Consider the following 16,311-nt stretch of genomic DNA (forward strand, 5'->3'; position numbering starts at 1 on the left):
AGGGCGCCACAGAGACTGGGAATAATGGGAAAAAAGTTTCTTGTTGAACAGCTTTTTATTTTCTTGAAATACTGCCATCTAGCAGCTGAGAGCTTTCTCTGCAAAGCAAGGAATAATTTGCCTCTAATTTTACTTTTTAGCCACTTATTTGAATAATAATATTCTATATTATTATTATGTATTATTTATTTCTTGGCAACATAAGTGCAATATTATATATAATTATATATAATCAAAAAGTGTAGACCTATTTTATTGCGTTCCACTATTCTACACCTTAATTGATGTTTGGATATTTTTCATATGTACATAAAAACGCTGCTACTTTGGATGTTTTATAGCTAAAATCAATCAACAGATAGATCGTTTGAGTCCTCATCCTGCAACAGTAACTTTTGATATTCAGCCGTCTGTCAAATTAACTATTTCAGCGGTATCATGGCGCCAGGGCCAGGCGCTCTTGCCCCGGAAGTACTCCCGTCGTGAAAGAGCCCTATCGACTGCGTTGAAGATGGCGGCTGGAGGTGAGCAGCAGCAGGCTCACAGAGCCGGGGTTTACAAACAGAAAAACAAGCAACACAAACACGGAAAGCACCGGACTAAGGGCGAACTGGAACGGGACAACAAGGGTAAGAAGCCGGCGGCGGGTCGGGAGGCCACCCGGGCAGCTTGATCGCCACCGGAAGAGAAAGTTGTGCGTAGGGCTGGGAACACGTGTTCGCCTCGCCAAACGTGCGTTTAAATGGCCCAGCAATGCTCCTTACTGAACAATTATATAGTTGTTATTCTTAATACATACATATTGGGCAAGTACTTTAAAACAGATTTGTACACATAACTATTTTGTATACGTCAATAGCTACAAACGTATTGTTTATTACGTGTAATTGTCCAGCACTGCAGTTATAAGAGTTTACAGAAATCAGGGTCTTTGAAGCCTTGATCACTGACCGCAGTTTATAAACTTTATACTTCGTGGGCATTATTAAGCTCAGAGTACTTGTCATTGGACTCCCACGTCCTTAACCCAGTCTCTGCATCCCGTCCCCACAGTCGCCGGTGTATTTTTAGTCGCTGGCACATGTGGGGGTGGGCACGTCCTGGCATGTTGAGCCCTGCTGGTTTTTCAGTGACGTCGTCTTCATTGACTCCGATACGGGTCTGTGCTGTTGTTTTTAGATTAGCCTGTCTGGCTGAGCCCTCTCCTTCACCTTTCACCCCTACACATCAGTGACAACCAATGCAACACATCCTAAGTATTAACTGCGACATTGACAAGTCTTGTTTTGCTTTTAAAATGTTTAAGTCTAACGATAAATAAGTGGGTTTAATAGTATGTTATAATGTGATCTGAGTCGTGATGTTTTAAACAGTTTAACCTGCTACAGACTCCCACTGAAGATCCACTGGCCTGTGCTCTTATGCACACTTATACACTCACCCTGTACACCTATGTTCATGTTTTAATACAGGGATTACTTTAAAGCTAAATAAACTACTATATTACTGTGTTGTCAAAAGTGTATATAGTATTTTGTATATTGACGTCAGAGTTAGTGTGGTACTGTGGTATGCATTAACCCCAGTTAGTGTAGTACCAGGTGTACTGTTGTGTTATTGGCCCCAGTTGGTGTGGTGCCGTGCGCTAACCCGTGTTGTCCTGAGCAGGCCGTGTGGAAGTGAAAGCTCTCAGTAAGAAGCAGAGGAAGGAGTTGAGAAGGCTGGACCGCCGACACAAGGCCAGTCAGCTCCGCCAGAACAAGAAGGACTCGGTGAGTCAGTCTGTGAACAAAGTGAATGTGTGATTTCCGATGGACAGACCCTCTGCAGTGTGGTGTCTGTACATTGCTGCATGCTTGGAAGTCGTGTGCTGAAGTGTCCGATCCGATCAGTGTGTCTGTTATCCCCCTGCCTCTCTCGCCTCCCTCAGGTCCTGTCAGAGAAGCGCAAGCTAGGCAGTAAGGATGGCCCTCCTCACTTGGTTGCCATCATCCCACTGCATGCTGGGATTGATGCACAGGGCGCCATGAAGCTGCTGCAGAGCGATGAGACGGGAGTGGTGTGCGAGGGCGTGGCGGGGGGCACCAGCTTCGGGGTCCTCCTGCCCCGCTTCAAACAGAGATTCATCTTCCTCAGGCCAGACCCAGGTACAGTGGACCCCTTGTACTGCACGGCACGGCACGTTTATCAAGGACTGTCAGTGACGGAGGAATGCATTCCAGGTCCCCTAAAGTGTGCCATTTGTTATTCAGCATATTATTATCCCAAGTCTCTCTCTCTCTGTCCCTCCAGCTGACCTGCATGCTCTCCTGGACATTGCCAAAGTAGTGGACACCCTGCTCTTTCTGCTGGACCCGGTGGAGGGCTGGGACAGCTATGGAGAGTACTGCCTATCCTGCTTGTTTGCACAGGGCCTGCCCAGCTATGGTGAGGACACAATCACTTGCATTGTGGCCCAGAAAGGGCATCTTTCCCAACCCTGCAGGGACACTGCTGGCCACTGACGCAGAGATGGCAGGACTGTGGGATCATGTCTGTGTTAGGAAGCTGGGGAACTAAACTGAGGGGCGGTTGATTTACTTTTTAAAGTGGCTGTAAGTAAGGGCCTACCTAGCTGATCTCTCGCTCTCTCCCCGCCCCCAGCGCTGGTGTGCCAGGGTTTGTTGGAGATGCCGCCGAAGAGACGGACAGAGGCGCGGCGGGCACTGGGCCGGGTCACAGAGCCACGCTTCCCCGAGGGCCGTGTCTTCGGCCTGGACTCGGCGCCGGAGGCCATGCTGCTGCTGAGACACCTGGGCGCACAGAAGCAGCGGCGCCTGGCCTTCCGCTCTCGCCGCCCTTATCTGCTGGCCCAGCACGCCCAGTTCCAGCCAGGGCCGGGTGGGCCTGGGGGGCTGGGCACTCTGAAGGTGTCGGGCTATGTGCGGGGGCGGCCGCTCAGTGTCAACAGGCTGGTGCACATCTCCGGCATTGGTGACTTCCAGCTGAGCCAGATCGACGCCCCGCCGGACCCCCTGCCCTTCACCCCCCGCGAGCGTCGGCCAGGCAAGGGCGGTGATGTGGAGATGCAGGCAAGTTCTGGACAATGTTTACTCACAGATGTTAAGAGTTCCTTATTGCAGTCACTCTAGCACTGTTTATGACTTCACAAGGGCATTTATTTTTCTTTCAAACCAAATATAAAACGTTTTTCTTATGCAAGTTATTAAAGTTTATGTATCTGTAGTAGTATTGTTAAAATTGTCAGCTTGGCACTGTATTTACATGTGTCCTCCTGGCAGGATGGGGGTGCTGTCGGTGAGGAAGACGTGAAGGTGCTGATGAGAGTGGACCCCGGGCGGCAGGAGAGCCTGCAGGCAGAGGCGGAGCTTGACCCCATGGATGGAGAGCAGACCTGGCCGACTGAGAGCGAGCTGCAAGAGGCCGAAGGTCAGGGGTCAACATAGGGTCATCCTATGGTTATACAGAATTTCTAGTTCAACACTAACTGGGCTGCACACTTATGTTATTAATTACGAAATTTGCTTAATTGACCTGGATTGTTCATTTATTTTGTTACTGACAATTAAAATTCTAACTGGCAGCAGTGTGGAGGAGCAATTAGGGCTCTGGACCTAAGCGGGACAGTGCTGTTGTACCGTTGAGTAAGGTACTGTACCTAGATTGTACTTAGTCAAATGCTGTATAAATGGGAATATATAAGGAAATGCATAAGGATATAATTAGAAAAGGACATCTACTGAGCAAAATGATCAATAATGAAAAGCAGGATGCACGCAAACAGAAGACACAATTCTGTCTGAAGCAGGAAGCCTAGGTTTCCAGCTGTTGACCTGTGTTACCATGTTGAGACAAAGTGCTTGTGCTCCACAGAGGAGTGGAGAGAGAGTGGCATAATGTCCAGCTTGCAGACTGTCAGTCACTCAGCATCCCAATCAGCCTGTAAGCACCTGTGACTGAGCCGTGTGCCTCTAGCCTTCGGAGAATCGCAAGAACATCTGAACGTTTAGCAAACGAGGCCGAGCCGGCTGCTGACTAATCGCACAGATACGTGGGCTGAATCGCAGCTGCTGTCAGCTGGCAATGACTTACCTGGCTGTGTCGGAGGCAGGTGTGCTGGGCACTGTCTGAATGCCATTCTACTGTTGAAGGGGATGTCCGTTGCTTCCCTTTCCTCCTGTTGCACACAAAATAAAAGCAAGGGATTATTAGAGGTGAGAGTTTCTTATTTTCAGAAGGAATTCTCACCCCTTGATATAAACTGCTTATTTTGTCATCATTGTATATTAATCTGGCTGATACTTTAATGCATCAGAGCTTTCATTATATGACACAGATGCTTTGTAGATGGACAAGGGCCATAGCTGAGAAGATGTAGAACGGTACCAATGACAGATGTGAACTATTCTCTCTGTCTGGTTCTCTCAGAGAGGCAGAAGAGGGTGAGGAAGGTGCCCAAGGGAACGTCGGACTACCAAGCCTCCTGGATCTTGGAGGTAAACGAGGGAGAGGAGGAGGAGCAGGAGAGCAGCGATGAGGAGGAGGAAGACGAAGACATGGAGGAGCTGGAAGAGGAGATAGACGATGAGGATGCGGACTCTCAGGTGGGCCAGTGTGCTGGGGTCCACTTCAGGACACACGGAGGCGGTGGTGGTTCCCCATGGGAGGGGGGCACCTAGAGTGACAGCTGACTAGTACAGGGCTGCTGCCTCCTGATGGTTTAAATTGAATCTGCGCAGGGGCCGGAAAGCAGAAACCCTGTGGGCAAATGAATATCGGTTATTCCAAAAAGTGTGGTCACATGATCGAATCCTTTCCCCCCCAATTAATTCGTAACTTGTCTGCAACTGAATCAATTAAACTTGATAAATCTTTTCTCAACTGGGAGAACAATGGATAAAAAAATGTCCCCTGTAGTTTTCACGTCATATTTCCTGCCTTGATCCTTTTTCTGCCATCACTCATGGCATACCGACACAGACTCAGACCCCTCCAGAAACTCCAGACCGAGGTGTAGGCGAGAGGAAGGTCAGTGGGCAGGGTGCCCCGCTGTGGCGCTGTGTGTAGGAGCCCTGGACGCTGCTGTCTGCAGTGTCACCGGGACAGAGGCAGCCCACGCCTGGCCTGGCTCAGGAATGCTTTTTGTGTTGTGTCCTGGGTTGTTTGTTTGCGCCCGTTTCCATGGTGGTGGCTGGCTCTGCATTGTGGCGGGGGTACGTGACCCCCGGTCGGCGTTGCGCGGTGTTTGTTTTTCCAGCCGGCCTGCGATGGGCGAGGAGCTCTCTGCCAGGCCGCCCCGAACAATGGTGTTTGGAGTGGAGTCTCAAGAGGGGCTCTTTTGTTCCTGCTAATGGACAGCGCTTCCTGTTCGGAGCAGCTATTATAACAACCGTCATGAAAGAAAGAGGAAGAAAAAAAAAAAGGCCAAGCAATTTATTTTATTAGACGTTTGATCTGCGATTCGGAACAAAAGAATGTTTTTTTTAAACAAATCATCATTATTATTATTATTGTTATTATCCTAATGCAGGACACAAGACTTGTCTGTTGTGGTTGAGTGGTGTGTTCCTTCCTGGTCCGTCTCATCTGCAGCAGCGCCCCGCTAGCTGGGCGAGTTTAGAACAATCCCCCGGCCCTGAACTGGTGCAATGACCCCTCACGGGTGGGCTAGCTTTTCTGAGGATTATTTTATTTTTTCTACTTACTGCTGTTCTGAGTCACAATCCAGATATTTTCAGAAAGAAAAAAAAAACTGTAAAGATTTTACCCTGTTGCAGCTGGTCTCTTTGTTTGACTTTTTTCTTGGTGACTTCTGGGAATTCAACCCTTCCCTTGTATCCAGGTGGTAGACTTGGTTTACTTCAAGGTATTTTTTTATATTGTTTTGGGGAAAAGTTTGGCATTAACCCACGCTGATCCGTTGAACTGGTTATATGATTGGCTCGGCAATGACGTCTGCCACTGGCCGCCACCAAGGCAGACAGACCAGTGGCATTTGATTGAGTGAATGGGTGCTTTTGAGTTTCATTGTGCCCAGCAGGGTTCACAGTCTGGTATGAGTGGCTGGTGCTGACTGTGTCGTGGTGTGCTTTTGTTTGTGCGCTCAGGACTGGGAGCGCAGCCTGGAGGAGGGCTCCAACTCGGAGACAGAGACGGTGGATCTGGACCGGGACGGACCGGAGCAGCGTTACGATGACAAGATGGACCAGCAGGAGGAGAGTGAGGCCCTGCGGCGCTACAGGGAGGCCCGCGCTGACCAGATGTTCCCTGACGAGGTGGACACCCCGCTAGACATCCCTGCCAGGACCAGGTACTGCTTGCCAGCCCCCACACACACACATACACACACACACACAGGTGGGATGCACCCTCTACAGGGCTTCAAGAGTCCTTTCTTTTCCCCCTGCAGTGGACTTATAAAAAGCTGATAGGGTGGAGCGCTAGCATGGCGTCCCACTGACAGGCTGGCCACCGAGCCGCTGTGAGGAGCAGTACTCTGACCCAGCTGTGCTCTGTTCAGAGCGAAAGCTGGTGTTGAGTTCCCCAGATCCGTCCCTCTACCCCTCTGCTCTCTCTCTTGTCCCCCATAGGTTCCAGCGGTATCGCGGCCTTAAGAGTTTCCGCTCATCGCCCTGGGACGCCCTGGAGAACCTGCCTGCCGACTACGCCCGCATCTTCCAGTTCCAGGACTTTGAGCGCACGCGCAGACGCGTCTTTGCACAGGTGGCCGAGGAGGAGGAGGGCGCCATGGTAAGCGCTTTCGGCTCGCCTTCCCATCCTCCTGTCTCCCCCTTCCGTTTTCTTCTGAAGTGTCCCCGTCTCTCTCCCCAACTCTGTCCTCCTCCGTTACTCCCTCCGTCCATCACTTTCTCTTTGAAGCTCTCTCCTTAAGCCCTTGCCTCTTCTCCAGGTTCTCTCTCACACTCGCACTCTCTCTGTCAGGTGGGCTGGTATGTGACCCTTCACGTCCAGGATGTGCCGGCCTCAGTGATGGACAGTTACCAGAGTGGACGCCCTCTGGTCCTCGTCTCGCTGCTGCCACATGAACAGAAGGTATGTAGTAGTAGTATTGTGTGTTAAGCGCCTGATTAATTGTTGTTATTGTTATTATTGTTATTATTTTTATTTATATCTTGGCAGATAGTTTTCACAGGAAGCATTTTCAAAGCATTCCGATGTTCGAGTAAATACAATAAGATAAGCATACGTCCTGGTACGACGGCGCTAAATCGAGATGATAACCGGAGCTTGCCCCGTCTGTCTCTGCCGCAGATGTCTGTGCTTCACATGCTGGTGCGGCGGCATCCGGGGAACTGTCAGCCAATCAAATCGAAGGAGGAGCTGGTGTTCCAGTGTGGGTTCCGGCGGTTCCGGGCCTCGCCCATCTTCTCCCAGCACACCTCAGGTCACTGACTGCCCCGGGTCCCCTGTCTGAGAGGGTCTTCTGTAAACGCAGTAAACCAGTCTGATGGCAGCTGATTTGCCTTGTGCTTAGTCTCTAGAGTTAACGGATGATGACTATTTATTGTGGCCCAGCTATAAGGTGTGGGGGGAGAAAAACGCTATATTGTAGGAAAGTGGCTTTGTTCTGTGCACTATTAGTTTTGATACCAGATGTTTCGTCCTTGTTTCTGTATTTTAGGATTTAAATGCCGTTTGTAGGCCAGGTCACATAGAAGCGGTCGGTACACAAATACAAGCAAAAGTCATTCAACCCACAACAATACATAGACAAAGCACAAGACTTACTTACCCCTCCTAAACTCCCCACTGCAAATTAAAACCAAACCCATCCTCATATAGGAACCCCACCCAATAAGCAACAGGCATTATCTTGCTGCGTGAATAACCTGTGCAGGGGCCAGCTGTACACTTGGACCTGTAGTCTTTTAGGTGTCCACCATATTAACAGCCAATGAAAAGGTACAAGGTACAAGGTACAGTCTGAAGACACAGAATCCCTTATACAGGGTATGTTCTTCTGATTTACTGCCCTTCCCATACAGTACCAAGCGCCTTGCCACAATATGTAGGACAACCACGAGTAGTTGGAAGAAGGTTAACAAATCTTGCCCTGGAGCAGAAATCTTTCCACATTATCAAAGAACAGGCCTATAAAATAATCAAATTAAACCAATATAAAAGAAAAGTACTGAATGTTAAATGCTTTTTTAATCTTACCCACACGGTCACCGAATCAGTCCTCTGATCTGCTGTGCTGCCATTGGCTGCCTCGGGAAGGCCTGCCTCCCCCTTCCCCTCACCGCTCTCTCATTGTCTGTCCTGCAGGAGACAAGCACAAACTGGAGCGCTTCCTGAAAGCCGACGCCCCCATGGTGGTGTCTGTCTATGCCCCCATCACCTTCCCCACCGCTGGAGTGCTGGTGTTCAAGCAGAGAGAGAATGGTGAGGGGGTGCTGTGTGTGTGTGTGTGTGTCTGTCTGTCTGTCTGCTGCTGAGGCAGTCAGGAGCTGGAGTTTGACTTTGTTCTAATCTTTATGGAAGTATGTGTCTCCATGTTGTTTTAACTCCTCTCTCTCTCTCTCTGTGATCAGGAATGCAGGACCTGATCGCCACAGGCTCCCTGCTGAAGGCTGACCCGCAGCGCGTGATGGTGAAGAGGACCGTGCTCAGTGGGCACCCTCTCAAAATCCTACGCAGGACGGCTGTGGTGCGCTATATGTTCTTCAACAGGGGTGAGAGCTCCAGCCGTGCAGCGCAGTGTACAGCACACAGCATGCAGTCGCACAGGGCACGACACAGACTATATCTGGGTGAAGGTTGTGTTGTACTGTTGATTCAGAAACTCTACTGATGGGTCTATTCTCTCTCTCACAGAGGACGTCCTGTGGTTCAAACCTGTGGAGCTGCGCACTAAGTGGGGTCGGCGGGGCCACATCAAGGAGGCTCTGGGTGAGTGCTACTACTAGGGTTGTCTCTTGCAGCCGGACTCGCTATCGGCTAGTTTGCAGCACAGCCAATGATGGCGATACCCACCTGCTGTACCTCCAGAGCCTCTCCGCATGTCTTATCATGTCCTCTCTGCCCTGCAGGAACTCACGGCCACATGAAGTGCGTGTTCGACAAGCAGCTGCCCTCCCAGGACACCGTGCTCATGACCCTGTACAAACGCATCTTCCCACGCTGGACTTACGACCCCCACGTGCCCCAGCCGCTGCCCTGGGTCAAGGACGAGGTCACAATCGACACCGAGGACATCGACATGGAATAGAAAGAGACAGAGACTGAGATTGAGTTGCCACGCTGTGCTGCCCTCTACAGTTTGGAGGATGGATCTGCAGGAAGGCTGGGATTTCCTCTCCTATTGCCTTTTCGAGGTGTTTTTTTTTTTTATTTTCAGTCCAGTGGGCACCCACAGCTCTTGCTGTGAGTCACAACCGAGGCGGGATAGAAGTGTGTTTGGGTCGGGATGGTAGAACTCGGACCCAAACCACCGATGTCTGAATAGTTAAATTATACACAATTGCTCTCTCATCCCTGGTCTGCACATCTGTGATCAAGTGCTATCAGGTTTTTAACTCCTACTATTCCTGCTTAAAACATTTGCTTGAATTCTAGAGAGACTTAAGTCAACCCAACAATATTATCCTGCTGTTCTAAGATCATATTTAATCTGGTTTTCCTTTGACTTGACTTAAGTTAGAAGTGAGAGTGCTGTTGCTCTGCGTGGATCGGTCTTTATTAAAAGATTCCCAATGCCAGTCCACTTAACTATCAGTTATGTTGTCCTTTACTGTCTTTATATGATATGACATGGGGAAATTAAAGAAAAGCTGTCAGAATGCCACACTAAACTAAACCTACACAACAAACGCAAAGGCAGGGCTTTGACTTCAGTGAGTAGGACCATGGTAGAGCTGGTGAGTTTTCACTTCCTTGGTCTTCCACTAGATGGCAGTCATGCATCAGGCCACGCTGTCTGTTGCCCCATATCAATTAGCTGTTGTAGGCCTCCCATCTATGGCAGGAAATGTTACAAAACCTCACTGTAAAAAGTGCAGTTCAAAGCCAAGGTGTTTGAATAATCGGATCAGAAACTAATGGTGGCAACATCTGGCTGGGGGGTGGGAGTCTCCTATTTCAGTTTCTGAAATGTGTTCAGGGTCTTTTTCACTGGAGAGGTCAGTCGTGTAGGTTGACTGGTTGACCAGGTGCAGAATCCCCTATGATCAACCAAGTGAGAATCTGCATTCAACCGCTTCATTTCAACCCAATAAAAAACAACAACAACTGTCATATATATATTTATTTTTTCTCCGTCCAGTTCACCTAAACCAGTCTACGTTCCAGTCTGAATCGGGTCACTAACTCACGCTAAAGGCAGCGCATTCTGACGTAGTGTAATCCCTTACTTTTAACGAGATCTCCAGGAAAAACCCAAGCGCCCGGTGCAAACCGCAGAGCGAGTCCCTCAACCCAGCGTAAATATACAAGCCGCACCACTGTTATTCCATCGGTTAAGACATTATGTAAACACACACGCGCATCCAATTACTTGACCGAGCCACTGGCGTTAACGGTCCAGTCCTCGCTGTCTTGCAGTCTGCGCTGGTTACGGACGCTCGAGCGCGAGAAGACCGTACCTGGCGAAATCCCATCCCTGTCTGTCTAGCAACGGGAGACTGGCGTGCAGAACCGTCTCCATGCGGGTGAAGGAGTGTGCGGCGCTCTGCGGTCTCGGCCCCCTCCTGCCTGGTGGTCTGTGTAACGACCCTGCTGTTTTATTAATTGGCTCAGTGACTTGAAAGCGTTTCCTTTACACTTCCTCGAGGAATGCACTTTTTACGGCGCTTTCGTTCTCACATTGCCTTCCCTAGCCTGCATGTACACGGCCATGACTTAATTTTGGCATTATTTTTATTTAAAGGTTTTGGTTGCTTTTCCTCTGCGCTGCCCGGGTGCCAACTGGAAAAGAAAGCAGTGGGAGTTCCCGTTGCCAAGAAACCTCTTTTTAAAAAAAAAGCCCTGGCTTGCACCCACCATTTGTTTTAGTTTTTCTTGTTTTTCCGATCGATTACAACGCGGCACCTGGGGTGTGTGTGGCCTTGGCGCTGACGGGGTTAAGCCTGCCTGCTGCGCGAATGCCTGAGGTTCTCCCTTTGCCACAGTGCGCTGGGTTTTCTGGTGCTATAATGGGTGAGATATTTTTCCGTTGGATAGGAGCGCTGATGCGGTGGGTGAGAGCGCGGCTGGCGTTTATGGATAACAGATGTGCCGCTCTGGGTTTGGCACTTGATACAGAGCCTGGGTGCCGGGCCGGCTGGGTGGCACCGGGGTGAGGAGTTCAGCGGGCCACAGCGCACGGCAATAAAAAACTGAACTGATGAAACAAGCCCTACTGGATCAGAGAAACAGCCTGGTCAGCAAAACACACACACACACACACACACACACACACACACAGCACATATATAGGAAGGATTAATAGCCAATGCCTCCGACGTCAAACATTCCTCCCTCTGTAACTTCAAACACTGACCAGAAAAGCCAACGTAATTTGGTAGCAAATGTTTCAAAAAGGACCACTTACAAAATAAAAGAAAATGACCGAGGAGGCCTTCGGTTCAGACAAAATGCTTTTCAGCTGGATAACGGCTCTGGTATTTGAAAAGCTGAACTGCTTGAACATCGAGCACAATATTCCAAAGGCAAGAACAGCACAATGATTTATATAGAAATAATCTGCTTCCTCCTTTTTTTTTATATCCTTTTTTTTTTTTTTTTTTGCCTGGCTGATACCATATGAAATATTTTGGAACCGGTGTAGTGTCTACGTTTCTGCATGCATAAAAGATTGTGTTTAGTCTTGTCTTTTTTTTTTTTTCCACACATTTTATTCTATGAAAATGATTTTTAAGACCCTGAACGAAAAAACAAAACAAAACAAAAAACCCGGCAGACTTCTGAAGTGGCTGGCATGCTGCAGTGGGTGGACAGAGGTAGCGGGGAGCGAAAAACCACATATTCCCCCCTTTAAGCCGTGTGTGTCCAGCATGGAGGAATGCTGACGAACTTAATGAGCAACAGGGTTGGCAGGTATGGCTGTGAGGAGGATTGGCCGGCGCTGTGCTCACGGGGAGACCGCAGCGCCTCTGTTTGAACCCTCTCTCTGGGCAGGAGTAGGGTAAAGCACAACTCCCCCATCCCCTCCCCTCCTGACCTATCCCTGTACCCCCACCCCTCTTGGCTGACTCCTGGGGCAGGGGGCCAAGCCTGCACTCCCTGAAGGAGACAGTGAGTGAGCGGCAGAGGGCTGAGACGGCTCCAAACCGCAGCTGCCTGGGTCGGGCTGGCTCGCGCTGCTCTGCGATTAATCAGGAAGAACTCTCGGAGAGAGGAAAGAAAGAGAGAGAGAAAGAGAGGGAACAGTTTAAGAGGAGAAAGCATGTGTGTGTGTGTTGAATTGCAGGGGTTGGGGGGGGGGGGTGATAGGGGGACCAGGACCTCCCAACAAAGCTTGGGAGTTCACCCAGCGAACGAAAGAGGGAGGGAGGCTGGCGGGCAGAGGGTCTGGTGCACAGATTGTTCCTAATGTGAGGAGGAGGGTGTGAGGGAAGGGGTACAGGGGAGGGCAGAGAGGGAAGAGTGGAGATTGCGCAGGGAGGGAGGGTGAGGATAGGCCAGGAGAGGGGTGGTCGGAAAGGGGGGACTTAAAAGAGGAGGGCAGAGGAAGCGGAGAAGGTGAAAGTGTGTGTTGGGGGGGGGGGGGAGTCACATAAACATTCAAATAGATTTTTTTTCAATCTAAACTAAAAAGCACAAAAAGCCCCATGTTTTACTATATTCTACTACTACTACTATTACTATTATTACTGTTATTATTATAACGTGTGAAAGGAAGGGAATGAAAACAGACATGGCATTGCTTGCATCCAAACTAGACAAAACTTCATGAGGAAGCGAAGCGTTTTAAACTGGCCTGAGAAAAGACAGCTGTCAGACTACTGGTTTCCTTGAAGCCCTTTCATATATTGTTTCAGAGCTCGGCACATCCTGAGCGGCAGGCTGGTGGTCCGGGGCTCGGGGGCCGCAGTGAGTGGAGGTGGGGAGACCGGGCCGTGAACGGGCAGAGAATGAAGCCATGAGAAGGGAGGGACTTTCTGAAGGAAAGTATACTGCTGGCCAGCTCCCCCCCCCAAGGCTTTTCCCTTGATTATCCAGGTGGGAGTAAAATCCCCCAACCCCCCCCCCGGCCTCACTTCCAGCATGCCGGACTGATGACATCATTACAGAGACCTGGCAGCCTATCTCTCGCTCCCTCGCTCCCTCTCTCCCTCTCTGTCTCTCTCCTTGCTTCCTGCCCTCATGATGTCACAGCATATGGTTTTCAGCGAAATCAAGCCGGAAAAGAGATTTAGAGGGGAAAAGGCAGCTATTTCCATCTGTGCCATGTGCTGCGCGGCCGTGGGGGAGGAATGCAGGCAGCCTGGGGAATAGAGCACTGCGCTGCGCTAATGGGAAGAGACCGCCCGCCCATGTGCGGCCCAGACGCCCAGCGCAGGCGGCCAGTCGGCCCACCTGGCAGCTCTCACACCCAGCTTGACCTGGGGCCCCCATGTTAACCCCCTCACCACCGTAGCCCTGTTGTCTGACACCCCCTCCCTTCACAGCACCCAAACACCCATAAACTCAGATACATAAAACCAAGCAAATAATACAGACAGACTGAAAAATACATAGGATTAAAAACAAAACAAAAAACAAAGTGGGACTGGAATGTATTCAGATATAGGTCTCGGCTCCAACAATCCTATTCTGACACAATCAAACAACGAGGATGTGCCAAGATCCTGCAGCAGAGTGGATGAGAAAGTCGTGTATCTCACTGCCTCTGGATTAAAGTCTTGTGTTATGACAGCTGGAAATACTGCAGGATGGGTCTTGCAGTTTTGCCAAGAACACCACAGTAATCAAACACGACAGAGGAAAGAAAGCAATTCTCACCTGAAGACACAGGCTTTTAACTTGGCTGCTTAGGCTGGCCGTACCGATCGAATATATTGAAAAATAATATATCCAAAATACTTGCAGGTAACAATTGTTTCATTAGTTCATTCTTTATTGCTGCCCGGTGAAGGTAAGAGGCTCAGGTCTCTGATCTTTGTTAGGCTACAGCAACTCTGGCCCAGTTTTATTGGCCATGCTCAGGGGAAGGTCAGGGGGATGCTGGGAAAGGTCATGGCCAGGCCTGAATAAGGGGAGTGCAGGCAGCTGAAAGCCACAGACTGACGCCTTGAGGTTGACAAGGGTAATGAGGCTGCCCATAATAAAAAAGCCCCACGCCAGCAGAAGAGGAATTTCACCACCGCAGTCCACAGTCTGCCATCACAGTCCCCGGCTCGGGAAGAACCCCCGGAAATGATACATCACAATACCAGCAAGTAAAACCTCCCAAAAAAGGAATATGCCACAACTGAAGTCATAAAAAAAGAATGCACTCATTTTGCAACACAACTTCTTCAAAAAAAAAAAAACAACTAAAAACTAAAACCAAAATGGACCTTCTCCTTTTCTGAATGCAACACAATTAAAAGGTCAGCAAAATGCAACCCCCACACACACACTTTCACACCCAAACCTATTTCAACATCTTTCAATCAAGGCAACTCTGTGAAGCTGATCAGTGAGGTAGTGAAGATATTTGGCACGGCTCGGTCTGACTTCTCGCTGACTGAGTTCAGCCAGAGCAGTTGCTAATCGAATAACAGTTAATTAGGTTAGAGTTTTCCCTAATCAGAACCAACGGCTGCTCAGACCAAGACCACATCTATTCACTGACAGCCAGCATCCACACCAGAGAGGCGGCTTGTGACAGAGCACGAACCGACACTGCGACAGAGTGCGAGTCGAGGCTCCACCTTTGTTATTCCACACTGTAAATCGTTATCCCGCAGTCAGTGATTTACCAAGCTCAAAGAAAAGCCCTGGAAAGTCTCATCTGGGATGCGGTGGGGGTCTAATCTGGTACAGTGGTGGTTACAGTGCTGATTTCTCCATGATAGTGGTCTTTAGGGTTTTACAAGTATAGTTTTGGCTAATTGAGCACAGGGCTTATCAGGGAGTAACTGAACAAAGCAGCCTGTAGTCCCAGTTAATTCCCTCCGCGTTTCGCCTTGTTCGGCCAAGGGCCAGACAATAATGGAGCATAATAATTTGATTGGAATGTTATTACTCATTCAGCGCAAATTGAAACGAGACGTGCTGAGCTTTGAGCCAGTCCATTTCAACTCACACTGGTCAGTAGCCAGCCAGCCCAGGAAAAAAAAAAAAAAACGCCTTTGTGATTAGGGAGGTGACAGCAGAATGTTAACTGGCCACAGTGGGACACATCCAGGCGGCTGTATCTGGGGATCTCCGGAGCTACTCTGGCAGCGCAAGAGAAAACGTGTAAACACACTGATTTGCAAATTAACACAATCACAGTTTGGATGACAGTGGTGCCGTGGTGCCGTGAAGGTGCTTCATAGTGGGACACCATAGTCTGAGTGGTCCTTAACCGCCCGGTCATTCAGTCCATTCTAGAAATCGCCCTAAGCTACGTCCCTTTCCTTCAGTATTTCACTGATATGAGTAACGAACAGATCAAGATCCTGGTGGCGGAGTGAACAGGGAGGAGACAATCCTCAGCGTAGACCTTTGGCTGATTTACACCGAAATGTGATCCTGCACTTTTCAAAGCGAAGTGGATGTTTTTGTCTGGCCAAGATAACCCAATCATTTGTTCCCCCTGAAATGGCATCCAAATCACGTCAAGGTAAGCTTCAGTAAAACCCAGCTACTGGCGAGATCACATGGCATGCGGTTTGCGTAACCTACCACACTGTGGGCTGGTGGTTTGCCACTGGTTTAGAGTTCAATTTTCCCCCGTGCTAGAGAAGGCTTTTGTGCGCCTCAAGATCTCTCCGAAGTTGTTCACCTCGCACCCTGGTCCTCTCAACAAGGGGGGGTGGCAGTTAGTGTAAGGCGGGGAGCTTGTAAATAAAATCCTGCTTCATTTAGGCCACATGTTGAAGTCCTGAGATAGTGTTTATTTTTGTCCCTCTCTTTTTTAGGTGTAATTTTCTAGTGAAAAACCCCAAAACATGCAGTGGTTAAGTGTTTTCCGTAAACGGTTCTGCAAAAACAAATGTAAAAAAAAAAACCGAAAAAAAGGTTATTGCCTTTGTACCTATATTACACATGAAGACTCTTAAGTGCTTGTGTTAAAAGATGCGTGGATGAGAAAAGCTCGATTTCACACAGTTTTCTTGAGTTGTTTTTCTTATTCATTTGGAAAAAACAAGTCATTCC

General features: G+C 49.2%; 1 protein-coding gene across 1 annotated transcript; it reads left to right on the top strand.

Annotated features, from left to right (window-relative positions):
- The first annotated feature begins 494 nt into the window (after nucleotides 1–494).
- On the top strand, nucleotides 495–9,722 carry tsr1 (TSR1 ribosome maturation factor). Its single transcript, XM_066695417.1, has 15 exons — nucleotides 495–629; nucleotides 1,669–1,772; nucleotides 1,931–2,147; nucleotides 2,293–2,427; nucleotides 2,644–3,071; nucleotides 3,282–3,429; nucleotides 4,429–4,604; nucleotides 6,108–6,310; nucleotides 6,591–6,750; nucleotides 6,943–7,053; nucleotides 7,273–7,405; nucleotides 8,290–8,406; nucleotides 8,556–8,696; nucleotides 8,839–8,913; nucleotides 9,054–9,722. The coding sequence occupies exons 1-15, from the start codon at nucleotides 512–514 to the stop codon at nucleotides 9,230–9,232; spliced, it is 2,445 nt and encodes an 814-aa protein (XP_066551514.1). The 5' UTR covers nucleotides 495–511; the 3' UTR covers nucleotides 9,233–9,722.
- Nucleotides 9,723–16,311: the final 6,589 nt, after the last annotated feature.

This window comes from Amia ocellicauda, chromosome 22 (assembly GCF_036373705.1).
Source record: "Amia ocellicauda isolate fAmiCal2 chromosome 22, fAmiCal2.hap1, whole genome shotgun sequence".
Classification (NCBI taxonomy): Eukaryota; Metazoa; Chordata; class Actinopteri; order Amiiformes; family Amiidae; genus Amia; species Amia ocellicauda.